This window comes from Mauremys mutica, chromosome 8, assembly GCF_020497125.1.
Source record: "Mauremys mutica isolate MM-2020 ecotype Southern chromosome 8, ASM2049712v1, whole genome shotgun sequence".
In the NCBI taxonomy this organism is placed as follows: Eukaryota; Metazoa; Chordata; order Testudines; family Geoemydidae; genus Mauremys; species Mauremys mutica.
In genome coordinates, this window is record NC_059079.1 from 65,496,803 (window position 1) to 65,510,234 (window position 13,432).

The 13,432-nt window shown below is 43.8% G+C and overlaps 1 protein-coding gene across 3 annotated transcripts in view; it reads left to right on the forward strand.

Moving 5' to 3' along the window:
• Nucleotides 1-13,432, forward strand: part of SUCO (SUN domain containing ossification factor) — a 96,624-nt gene that overhangs the window by 43,838 nt on the left and 39,354 nt on the right. For 2 of the 3 annotated variants that reach the window (XM_045027955.1, XM_045027957.1), the window contains 4 exons: nucleotides 1,244-1,364; nucleotides 2,955-3,079; nucleotides 3,553-3,620; nucleotides 13,161-13,268. In XM_045027955.1, coding sequence (XP_044883890.1) covers nucleotides 1,244-1,364; nucleotides 2,955-3,079; nucleotides 3,553-3,620; nucleotides 13,161-13,268 — 422 coding nt within the window. The remainder of the gene's footprint in view (nucleotides 1-1,243; nucleotides 1,365-2,954; nucleotides 3,080-3,552; nucleotides 3,621-13,160; nucleotides 13,269-13,432) is intronic. The other variant, XM_045027956.1, reaches the window with a different exon arrangement.

A 13,432-nucleotide genomic window follows, 5' to 3' on the forward strand; every position in this document is an offset into this window, starting at 1 on the left:
TGGGTGAACAAAGTGATCCATCTGTCTGACCTCTCAGTTCTCCTCAAAGGAAAACTTCACAACAGCTTCAAAAGACAGACCTGGGAGCTTAAATTCATAACTTTGGTCTGACCCAATATGTACTCCTTGGGGGCATTCTGTGCCATTGCACATGTGCCGAATTTATGTCCACCGCAGATTTATTTGCTTCCCCACAGAAATATGACTTGCTGATGGGAAAGCAAAAGGAAGCCACAAGAGGGGTCATACAACCCTCAGCTGGTAGTCCCGGCTGGGCTGGAGAGGACGGAACTTCCTCTTTCCCTACATGGCATCTGGGGATGGGTCAGGCCTACCTCCAGATTTCTCCCCCAGCTGTAGGAAGCTCTGCAAAGCCTCCCTCTCTGCTCTTTCCTGCATGCATGGCTCCTTAGCTGCAGGAGGAGGGATCACTGTACAGGATGCTGCTCTCCCATCCAGCCAACCCCCATGCATCCAGATCCCCTTATACCCAGATCCTCCTGCCAAGCCTCATTTCACACCCCCACTGAGCCCTACTCCCCCTGCACCTGGAACACCTCAGTGAGCCACCTGGATCCCTACCCTACGGAGCCCCAACCAGCTGTACCTGGTTCCTCAGCCCACTGAGCCCCCTCCCACCCAAGCATCTGGACCCCCCTCTGAGCTTCCCAGACCCCCCTGCTGTGCTCTATCCCCCAACCACCTTCGCCTGGATCCCCCTGCAGAGTCTCATTACCGTTGCACCCAGAACCTCCCAACAAGCCCCTGGCATCCAGATCCCCTCTGCACCTGGATCCCCCACTGAGCCGCTCACATCTAGATTGCCCCACACAGAACCCTCTCAACCTGCACCTGGAGCCCCCCACACTAAGCCCTTCCACACTTGGATCCTGCTTTGTTGAGCCTGCCTGCCCACACCTAGTACACCCTGGCATGCAGAATTTTTAAGTGTTTGGCACAGAATGCCCTCAGGAGTAAATATGGCCGTTCTTATGCTCTTAAAGAGCTCCTCTTCCCTGACCTGCAGAGAAGCCCTTTGTAAGCTCAAAAGCTTCTCTCTCATCAACAGAAGTTGGTCCAATAAAAGATATTAACTCATCCACCTTGCCCATTTAATATTATGTTGATTTGGAATCTGCTTTTTAAAAAGCACTGCAGTTCATTGTATTGTCTCGATTTAATGTTGGCTGTCTTAAAAACCTGAATCCTGTATATTGCTTGATTTTTTTTTCTCCTTTCCCAGAAGGACTATAAAAAAGCAGGAGAAATTGACCCTACATCAGTAATAACCCCAAAGGACCCAGGAGACATTCCAACATTTGATGAGTGGAAGAAGAAGGTTATGGAAGTAGAAAAAGAAAAAAGTAATTTCCAAGATTAATTCCTTTGGTCTAAATACGAGCCACTTCTATATTTTACAGTGTTTCCTCTTTTATTAACTTTGTCTAAAATTTAAATAGTAAAAGTAAATGCATTAGGATGCAGACCAAAAGTCTGCTTCTGTACTAAAAATATATAATACAGAAACACAACCGACTTCCTTGTGTAGTTGTCTGTCAAAATATTATCCCCACAGAACATGGCAAGGCATTGGCATTTGACAGTATTTCATAAATATCAAAATTGCAAGAATTTCAACTTTAATTAAAGCAGCTGGAACTTGTGTGCCGCTATTTCATTGCAAACTGTTAGGCAGACTTCCATTTTGCAGAAGAAACCCTGATGCTGAAGCAGCTAGTCCTGCCCAAGTATCTCCTTAACTGGACATAGAAATGTCAGACTTTAAAGATAGTGATCTCATAGTCCTGTAGGGCTGGGAAAGGGAACATTTTCCTATCTTCCCATTGAACCTGGTGCTTATTTCTAGCCCAGAAATGTCCTACAATGACTGTATTTTAAAGTCATGGCATATATAGTCAATCTAAACAAATTAATATTTAAAGGCTTTTATGGGTGTCCCTAAGATCTGTGCAGTTCTCCCTCAATAATTAAGACACTTGACATTAGGTGGAGGGCTACAAAAAATAGTCCTAGTGACATTTTTAAAACCCTCAAGTGTTTGTATTATTGAACGTTGGTAAAAGAGATGGCATATAGAGAAACATAATGGCAAAGTTTTATCAACACTCATTTAGGATGCCCTGCATACCTTCCTTTGGCTCTGTCACCTGTGAGTAAAAGGAAGTTTCTGAATGAATGCTGCTAAAACATGTCTATCACACCGTTATGTAGCTATGTGTGTAAATGTCCAAAAAGTTTTGGAGTGTGTGGCCATTACCTCCATTCAGATACCTACTTTTTCTGTCTTGGTTTTTATAATATTTAAAAATTTACTACAAATTACATGGGAAAAAAAATTGTTTGTGGCCTAATTCCACAAAAGTCAGAGAATTCTGAGTAATGGTAATCACTGTTGCCTAAGCCTTGCCATACATGCTTCACATCAGACAGTTATACAGCTGTCTAGTGGTCAAGAACACAAGGTACGTATTACATTGTCTTATTTATAGAGTACCAGTCACTGAAATATCTATTAGAAATATTGTGCTCTTTTTTGATAGAGAAGCGAGAACTAATTGCCAATTTCCCTTTTGGGAGTTTGTCAACAATTTAAAAAAACATGCCCAAATTCTTGTGCAGGATATTGTTTCATATAGATGAATGCTTCCCTGCATTGGCAAACTGAAGTACTAACATGGGAACAAGATGCATTATTTAATTAACTACTAAGGTCCACATAAAAAATGAAAGAGGAACCTTAAAAGCAGCTCTATGGAAAGAGCATTATTTTTACAGTCTGATCACATACAGTGAATTAATTTGTATGCTTACGTTGAAGCTTGCAGCTTTGTTACTCAAATGTTGAATAACAATACTTTCTTCAGCTCTGAAAAGATTGGGCCCATACATGTCTTTCGTTACCTTGTTAACAACAAAATTTATCTTGTCTGCAGGTCAATCGATGCACCCATCCTCTAATGGAGGACAGCATGCTACAAAAAAGGTTCAGAAAAACAGAAATAACTATGCCTCGGTAGAGTGTGGTGCCAAAATACTTGCTGCGAATCCAGAAGCAAAGGTAATTTTATTTACTAATTTGGGGTTATGAATGTGTATGTGTGCATATTTTAAATGTGATCTTGTACTGTGTTCTAGCCACACTTACCTTAAAACAAAACATTGGTTTTCTAAGGCAGTGTTTCTAACCTTTTTTCAGTATTTCTTTTTTTGGCTTTTGAAATACTGGAATTCCATGAAAACATCTACCTAGCATAGGACTCTATGGAAGCTAGTTATGTTGTGTGCTGTAAAATCTTGCCAGCTTATTTAATAAGCGACTAATCCTCTGGAGGTATATGTGATCTGAGATGTATTATCTTCTGCATGCTGTCCTGTTTAATCAGTTCCATAACTTAATATTTGATTCCTAGAATAATATGTGCACTCTAAATGCAGAAGTATGGATTGAAAGTTCATTTATGTTAAAGGAAATAAATGTTGCTTTAATTCTTTATTACCTGTCATAACTTAAGAATTTTATTATCCATTTAGAGCACATCAGCAATTCTGATAGAAAACATGGACCTCTATATGCTAAATCCATGCAGTACTAAAATCTGGTAAGTTATGTAACACTGTGCATAGGATTTTTTGGTTTGCCATCCTGCTGGGAATATGTGCATACTGGTCCATTTACTTGAGATCAGAATCTGCCTGCCTTAAGTGACACTAAACTATTCAGAGTGGGGTAGAGAGGAACATACTCAAGAGTTTAGAAGAAGGTGGACCTTCATTTCCTCCACTGCAGAGAAAATCCAGGGGTTTTTTTGGTAGTACTACTTTCTCTCTGGCATTGAGATATGGCGATAGAGGGGTGGGTTCACCTAAGTTTTGAGTTTTGTGCTTGGTCTCTGTAGTTTAGTTGCTCCCATGGCATCTGAAACAAGGAGGTTGCTCTGCAGACTAAACCAAGGAGAGCAGCATAGGGAGAAGGGAAAAGAAGGCCTTCCCACCTCAAAGAAAACAGTCCTGTGGGGTTTTTAGAAGAGAGACTTGACTTCCAAAAGTTCCTATATTCTTTTCCTTTCTCCCCTGCTTCAGTCTAACCCTTCTTATACCTTGCCCATTATTGTCATAGGCGCCCGCTCAAGTATCAGTTCTTTTGTAATCAGCAAGCTCAGCCTCAGAGTCCAAGAGCTGGTGCCAGTTAACTCAAGATCAATATTGGGCAACCAATCTTTTCCATAATTCTGGATCTTCTCCACACATGAACTAGCAGAATATTTAAATGCCATGTTTTTAACAGAGCTGATGTTTTTCATGGCACACTATTAATGTAGCTTTTTTCTGTGAAATCTATGATATTAGGGAAGAGAAAAACCTGTGCATCCACTTGGCCTTTGTGAAGACTTAAGTGAATCTTCCACAACTTTATAGTTGCTTTTGAAGGTGTTTAAAACACTGGTTTGGATTATATTTGCTTTTGCCAGGTTTGTGATAATTTGTTTGGTCTGTATGTAGGATGGTTTACCCTAGGTATGTCAGATGTTGGAGCATATGGCATTTATCAGTATACTATTGAATATATGCTGTAAATCTGTTCTAGTTGCATAAAAATTGAAAGTCTGCTTTTAATTCAAATTGTGATTTGTACAGTATTTAAATGTACCTCAGGATTATAATTTTGTGAGTAAACTGATGAATACTGTAGCACAGTGAGTCACTGTGCTGAAAATCTGAGTTTTTAGACTGTATCCTGAGTTTAGACTCAAACTCTTCTGGGCTGGGAGCACCATGGAAACAAATGTATTCGAATCCTGGAGAGAGACTAGGGGCATGGCTACAGTCTGTCCACACTGACAGCTGCCAGCGCACTGGCGTGCCCACATTTGCAGCATTTGCAGCTGCATTGGGAGCCGTGCATTATGGGCAACTATCCCAGCATTCTAGTGGCTGCAATGTGCTTTTCAAATGCGGGGGTGAGGTGGAGTGTGACAGGGAGCGTGGTGGGGGGGAAGAGGGGAGAGTGAGTTTTTGGAGTGCTGAGAGTGTCAGCACTCTGCCTTGTAAGTTCAGACCCCCCCCCCCTTCCTCCCCCATCCCCCTCACTCACTGAAAGCAAACAGCAGCTGTTTCTTTTTTTCTCATAGACCAGATAAGCGGCCACTTGCGGAAAGGGACCCCAACCTCCCAACCCCCCCCACCCCTCTTCAAGCAAACATTAGCTGTGGGTACTCCAAACGGAGCCCACCTGCCTGCCTCTCACTCATTCAAAGCAAAACAGTAGCTGTGTTTTGGTTTTTTTGATAAGCAGTCCCCAAAACCGAGCTTTGAAAGGGCACTTCCTCCTCCGGAATTCACAACAGAACAAGAAAGGATGCTTCAGTTAAAAGGATTATGGGGAGTTTCGGGAGGTCAATCAGTGCGTAATAACGTTACTTCCCGTTTACACTGGAGCAGCTCGGGGAGATGGAGACACAGCGCTGTACGTGCCTTGCCAGTGTGGACGGGGAGTGAGGTACAGCGCTCTGAGAGGGCTTTATTGCGTTGTAACTGGCAAGTGTAGCCAAGGCCTAGGACAGCTATTTCTCTTCATTGTTGCGCCCTGTCTTCCCTGATTAAATCAGCATATTAAGTCCTTTTCAAATACAGGATAGTTAAGATGAGGCACACTGAAGAAATGAATAAAAGGAAGTGTTTAACCTGGAATGAGGCTTGGGAGTGACTAATTGACGGAGTCCTTACTAGTCATTTTGAAAGTTGAATATTCATAATAAATGTCATCTGAAGAACTTGCATTATTTACACAGTGCTTGTCACTTAGAATCATAGAATCTCAGGGTTGGAAGGGACCTCAGGAGGTCATCTAGTCCAACCCCCTGCTCAAAGCAGGACCAAACCCAACTAAATCATCCCAGCCAGGGCTTTGTCAAGCCTGACCGTAAAAACCTCTAAGGAAGGAGATTCCACCACCTCCCTAGGTAACCCATTCCAGTTCTTCACCACCCTACTAGTGAAAGTTTTTCCTAATGTCCAACCAAAACCTCCCCCTCTGCAACTTGAGACCATTACTCCTTGTTCTGTCATCTTCTACCACTGAGAACAGTCTAGATCCATCCTCTTTGGAACCCCCTTTCAGGTAGTTGAAAGCAGCTATCAAATCCCCCCTCATTCTTCTCTTCTGCAGGCTAAACAATCTCAGTTCCCTCAGCCTCTCCTCATAAGTCATGTGCTCCAGCCCCCTAATCATTTTTGTTGCCCTCCGCTGGACTCTCTCCAATTTATCCACATCCTTCTTGTAGTGTGGGGCCCAAAACTGGACACAGTACTCCAAATGAGGCCTCACCAGTGCCGAATGGAGGGGAATGATCACATCCCTCGATCTGCTGGAAATGCCCCTACTTATACAACCCAAAATGCCATTAGCCTTCTTGGCAACAAGGGCACACTATTGACTCATATTCAGCTTTTCGTCCACCCTAACCCCTAGGTCCCTTTCTGCAGAACTGCTGCCCAGCCATTCGGTCCCTAGTCTGTAGCAGTGCATGGGATTCTTCCGTCCTAAGTGCAGGACTCTGCACTTGTCCTTGTTGAACCTCATCATATTTCTTTTGGCCCAATCCTCTAATTTGTCTAGGTCCCTCTGTGTCCTATCCCTACCCTCCAGCATATCAACCACTCCTCCCAGTTTAGTGTCATCTGCAAACTTGCTAAGGGTGCAGTCCACACCATCCTCCAGATCGTTAATGAAGATATTGAATAAAACCGGCCCCAGCACCGACCCTTAGGGCACTCCACTTGATACCGGCTGCCAACTAGACATGGAACCATTGATCACTACCCGTTGAGCCCGACCATCTAGCCAGTTTTCTATCCACCTTACCGTCCATTCATCCATCCCAGACTTCTTTAACTTGCTGGCAAGAATACTGTGGGAGACTGTATCAAAAGCTTTGCTAAAGTCCAGAAATAGCACATCCACTGCTTTCCCCTCATCCACAGAGCCGGTTATCTCATCATAGAAGGCAATTAGGTTAGTCAGGCATGACTTGCCCTTGGTGAATCCATGCTGACTGTTCCTGATCACTTTCCCCTCCTTTAAGTGGTTCAGAATTGATTCCTTGAGGACCTGTTCCATGATTTTTTCAGGGACTGAGGTGAGACTGACTGGCCTGTAGTTCCCTGGATCTTCCTTCTTCCCTTTTTTAAAGATGGGCACTACATTAGCTTTTTTCCAGTCATCCGGAACCTCCCCCGATCGCCATGATTTTTCAAAGATAATGGCCAATGGCTCTGCAATCTCATCGGCCAACTCCTTTAGCACCCTCGGATGCAGCGCATCCGGCCCCATGGACTTGGGCTCGTCCAGCTTTTCTAAATAGTCCCGAACTACTTCTTTCTCCACAGAGAGCTGGTCACCTCCTCCCCATACCGTGCTGCAGAGTGCAGCTGTCTGGGAGCTGACCTTGTCTGTGAAGACAGAGGCAAAAAAAGCATTGAGTACACTAGCTTTCTCCACATCCTCGGTCACTAGGTTCCCTCCCTCATTCAGCAAGGGGCCCACACTTTCCTTGACTTTCTTCTTGTTGCTAACATACCTGAAGAAACCCTTCTTGTTACTCCTAACATCTCCGGCTAGTTGCAACTCCAAGTGTGATTTGGCCTTCCTAATTTCACTCCTGCATGCCTGAGCAATACTTTTATACTCCTCCCTGGTTATTTGTCCAATCTTCCACTTCTTGTAAGCTGTTTTTTTGTGTTTAAGACGAGCAAGGATTTCACTGTTAAGCCAAGCTGGTCGCCTGCCATATTTACTTTTCTTCCTACACATCGGGATGGTTTGTTCCTGCAACCTCAATAAGGATTCTTTAAAATGCAGCCAGCTTTCCTCGACTCCTTTCCCCGTCATGTTATTCTCCCAGGGGACCTTGCCCATCAGTTCCCTGAGGGAGTCGAAGTCTGCTTTTCTGAAGTCCAGGGTCTCTGTTCTACTGCTCTCCTTTCTTCCTTGTATCAGGATCCTGAACTCGACCATTTCATGGTCACTGCCTCCCAGGTTCCCATCCACTATTGCTTCCTCTACTATTTCTTCCCTGTTTGTGAGCAGCAGGTCAAGAAGAGCTTTTCCCCTAGTTGGTTCCTCCAGCACTTGCACCAGGAAATTGTCCCCTACACTTTCCAGAAACTTCCTGGATTGTCTGTGCACTGCTGTATTGCTCTCCCAGCAGATATCAGGGTGATTAAAGTCACCCATGAGAACCAGGGCCTGTGATCTAGTAACTTCCGTTAGTTGCTGGAAGAAAGCCTCGTCCACCTCATCCCCCTGGTCTGGTGGTCTGTAGCAGACTCCCACCACGACATCACCCTTGTTGTTCATACTTCTAAATTTAATCCAGAGACTCTCAGGTTTTTCTGCAGTTTCATACTGGAGCTCTGAGCAGTCATACTGCTCTCTTACATACAATGCAACTCCCCCACCTTTTCTGCCCTGCCTATTCTTCCTGAACAGTTTATATCCATCCATGACAGTACTCCAATCATGTGAGTTATCCCACCAAGTCTCTGTTGTTCCAATTACATCATAATTCCTTGACTGTGCCAGGACTTCTAGTTCTCCGTGCTTGTTCCCCAGGCTTCTTGCATTTGTGTATAGGCATGTAAGATAACTCACTGATCGTCCTGGTGTCCCAGTATGGGGCTGGAGCCCCCTCCCCTCTTGCACTCACCTACTTGTGCTTTCTCCCGATATCCCACTTCCCCACTTACCTCGGGGCTTTGGTCTCCTTCCCCCGGTGAACCTAGTTTAAAGCCCTCCTCACTAGGTTAGCCAGCCTGCTTGCAAAGATGCTCTTCCCTCTCTTTGTGAGGTGGAGCCCGTCTCTGCCTAGCAATCCTTCTTCTTGGAAGACCATCCCATTGTCAAAGAATCCAAACCCTTCTCTCCGACACCATCTGCGTAGCCATTCGTTGATTTCCACGATTCGATGGTCTCTACCCTGGCCTTTTCCTGCCACAGGGAGGATAGATGAGAACACCACTTGCGCCTCAAACTCCTTTATCCTTCTTCCCAGAGCCACGTAGTCTGCAGTGATACGCTCAAGGTCATTCTTGGCAGTATCATTGGTGCCCACGTGGAGAAGCAGGAAGGGGTTGCGATCCGAGGGCTTGATGAGTTTCGGCAGTCTCTCCGTCAGATCGTGAATCCTAGCCCCTGGCAAGCAGCACACCTCTCGGTTTTCCCGGTCAGGGCGGCAGATAGATGACTCAGTCCCCCTGAGGAGAGAGTCCCCGACCACCACCACCCTCCTCCTCCTCCTTCTCTTGGGAGTGGTGGTCGTGGAACCCCCATCCCTAGGACGGTGCATCTCATGCCTTCCAATCAGTGGAGTCTCCTTCTGCTCTGTTCCCTCAGATGTATCATCCACTCCACCCTCTGCACTAGTACCTGCAGAGAGAACATGAAAACGGTTGCTCACCTGCATCTGTGTTACTGGTACATGGACGTTTCTGGTACTCTTTCCTCTTCTGGAAGTCACATGCCGCCAATTATCCTTGCTGGCCTTCTGTCCCCGCTGCGTAGCCTGCTCTGAATCTTCAGAACATTGTGCCCGCTGAAGCTGATCCTGACATCATAGAATCATAGAATCTCAGGGTTGGAAGGGACCTGACGTCTATCCAGGAAATCCTCATTTTCTTTTATGGAACGCAGGGTTGGTATTCGTTTCTCCAGACCTTGAATCTTCTCTTCCAATATGGAGATCAGCTTGCACTTTGTACAGACAAAGTCACTCCTATCCTGTGGAAGGAAGACGAACATGGCGCATCCTGTGCAGGTCACAACAGCGGATCGCTCAGCATCCATAGTCTCTTCCTTCTAGGAGCTTCCTTACTTGTGGCAGATGCTACTCAGAGAAACCTGCGAGGGGGGCCTCAGTAGGCTCTCTCCAGGCGAACTCCCAGGCAAACTCCTTCTGTTTGCCTCTCTGCTGTTCGCTGCTCAGCTGGTTCACAGCTGACTGCCTTTTTATAACAGTCAGGCCCAGCTGGAACAAAGCACTCCCAGGTCACACTGGTCAAACAAGCAATCAAACGATCAAGCACACAGTCAAACTGCCAAAGTGCCCCCCCAACAGACCCTCAGATACTCACCAGTGCAGTCCCCCTACTGCAGCACTTAGCGTACCTCTGCTCAGAGGGATCCCAGGCAAACTCCTTCTGTTTGCCTCTCTGCTGTTCGCTGCTCAGCTGGTTCGCAGCTGACTGCCTTTTTATAACAGTCAGGCCCAGCAGCGCAGTCCCCCTACTTTGTTCCAGCTGGGCCTGGAACAGTTGATGTGGACTCTTTTTTGCTAATCCTTTGTGCTTTGAAATTTTCCTGTGCATTTTCAGTTGGTGGCAGTGCTCTTGTTTAGGAGTATTATTGCCAAGTAACTATTAGCAGTCTGCACAAGCCTGCTTCTCCCCTAAACAGATAGAATATGTAAAAATACTCAGGTATCTGGTTAGAACCATAGAAATATAGAATTGGAAGGGCCCTCAGTAGGTTATCTAGTCCAGTATCCTGCACAGGGGCAGGATTAAGTATTATCTTGTCTCATCCCTGACAGGTTTTTATCTAACCTAGTCTTAAAAACCTTAAACAATTGATCACCCACCTCTTTATAACAGTTTTTACATGCTTGAAGACTCTTATGTTCCTTTTCAGTCTTCTCTTCTCCAGACTAAACAAACAGTTTTTCACTCTTTCCATGTAGGTCAGATTTTCTAGACTTTTAATCATTTTTGTTGTTCTCCTCTAGATGTTCTGCAGTTTGTCCACGTTTCCCGAAATGTGATTCCTTGAATTGGAAACAGAACTCCAATTGAGGCCTTTTCAGTGCTGAGTAGAGTGGAAGAATTCTTTATCGTATCTTGTTTACAATATTGCTAATACATCCCAGAGTGATGTTGGCTTTTTTCCACAGTATTACGTTGTTGACTCGTATTTAGTTTGTGATCCACTGTAATCCCCAGATCCTTTTCTGCAGTACTTCCTAGGCTGTCATATGCCATTTGTGCAATTGATTATTCCTTCCAAGGGTAGTGCTTTGCATTTGTCCTTGTTGAATTTCATCCTTTGCATTTCATCCTGTTTATTTCAGACCATTTGTCCAGTTTGTCGAGATCATTTTGAATTCTAAGACGCTTGCAATCCCTCCCAACTTGGTATCATCTCTAAACTTTAAGCATGTTCTCTATGCCATTGTCCAAACCATTTATGAAGATACTGAATAGAATAGGACACAGGACAGATACCTGCAGAATTCAATTCACTATGCCCTTCCAGTTTAACTGTGAACCATTGATAATTACTGTGTGAATTTCCAACCAATTGTGCACCCAACCTTATAGTAGGTTCATCTAGGCTATATTTCCTCAGTTTGCTTATGAGAAGGTCATGTGAGACCATATAAAAAGCCTTACTAATGTCAAGATATCATATCTACTGCTTGCCCCCATCTGCAAGGCTTGTTACCCTGTCAAAGAAGGATATTAGATTGGTTTGACATGATTTGTTCTTGACAAATCTAGGTAGACTGTTATTTGTCACCTTATCGTCTAGGTGCTTACAAACTGATTGTTTGCTCCATTATCTTTCTGGGTACTGAAGTTAAGATAACTGATTTATAATTCCCTCGGTTGTCCTTATTCTCGTAGGGCTTGTCTACATACACAGCATTGCAGCAGCACAGCTGCACCCCCGTAGTGCTTTATGTACTACTATGCCAGTGGGAGAGCTTTTTTTATCGGCCTAGTTAAAGCACTTCTGTGAGATGCAGTAGCTATGTCGATGGGAAGAACTCTCCCCTTGACAGTGCTGTCTACACTGGGGGGTTAGGTCAGTATAACTATATCACTCATGGGTGTGGGTTTTTCACACTCCTCAGTGACGTAGTTATACCAGCGTAAGATTGGTAGAAAGCAGTATTGTGGAGTAATTGCAGGTTCCACCATTTCCTGCATGCTGTCTCAACTTTATACACTACATACTCTAGGCTGCATGAACAACTGGAGAAGTTAATATAAAACTTTTTAAATTTCCTGTATGCATTGCATGGAAAGGGGGAGAGGCGATGATTAGGAGTGCTGCTCTGTTTTCCTTCGTGATCTTTAGAAATTTGGAGCCTTCTTCAGAAGGACTAGAAAAAAGGTGATAGGCACTCCTATGGCAATGTGAGACTATAAACTCCAGACAACTTTATGTAGGTTCCCTCTTGAATTCCCTCCATCTTCCTCACTTTTAAACTTGTCATTTAACTCACCACCTTTTTTCTTTTTATTTAATAAATGGTGCGAATTTTTGTTTTAGTTGTTCTCAAATTTATACATAGGGTGGGCACAAGTCCTTAAAGCAATACATTTTCCAAACTACCAAATCCACAAACTGTCCAAAAACACCCTCTAAGTACTTAATGTATGTCTATACTACAGCAGCACAGCTACAGCGCTGCAGCTGTGCTGTTGTAGCGCTAAAGTGTGTAGACACTTTCTGTCAATGTAGAAAGCATTTGTCCATCTGTGCAGGTAATCCATCTCTCCAAGAGTTGGTAGCTAGGTCAACGGAAGAATTCTTCTGTTGACCTAGATACTCCTACAGTGGAGGTTTATAATTAATAATTTCTGTTAATAAACAGCAAGCCAGAATAGAATCTAGTTTGCTCTTCTGGAGTTGTATTGGCTTTGCAATATTATCAGGAATAAAGAGTAGTAGGTACTTACTGAAATAAGTGGATATGACCCTGAATACTGAAAGGGGGCAGGTCTATGGGATAAGATGTCACTTTTCTGAGTAGAGCTTAATTTGAAAGAAAGAGAAGAGTTGCATTCTTTTACTTTGAGAAAATTGGGTGTTTTGAGCTAACATTTTATTCCATTTCCTGGGCATAGAATTTAAAAGCAAAATAATCTGCAACCCACCCACACACCACAGGAGCAGTTTCTTTGACAAATTTTCTAAAGGTAGCAGTGAGTGGTGCCTCTATATTGTTGTACAGCTATCTTGTGGCACATTTCCATTGTGAATGAAACATTTAGTATTACTAACGGTTTTGAATTGTGTAATGAAATTGTGTGTTTCCTGGAGATCACTTATTTCCAATATCTCTTTTTTTGTCTTAAAGGTTCGTTATTGAGCTCTGTGAACCAATTCAAGTAAAGCAGCTTGACATTGCAAATCATGAATTATTTTCATCTACTCCTAAAGACTTCCTGGTGTCCATTAGCGACAGGTATGTCATATAATCAGAATTTGATTTTGTGATCATTTGCGTTCAGGAAGCTTAACATAAAGCGGGAATAATACTCAACAATTGCAATGATTTCATAATGAATAGAATTTGAATACCAAATACTACTGTGTGGCTCATTCCTTTGCTTAATGTAAATGTTATGA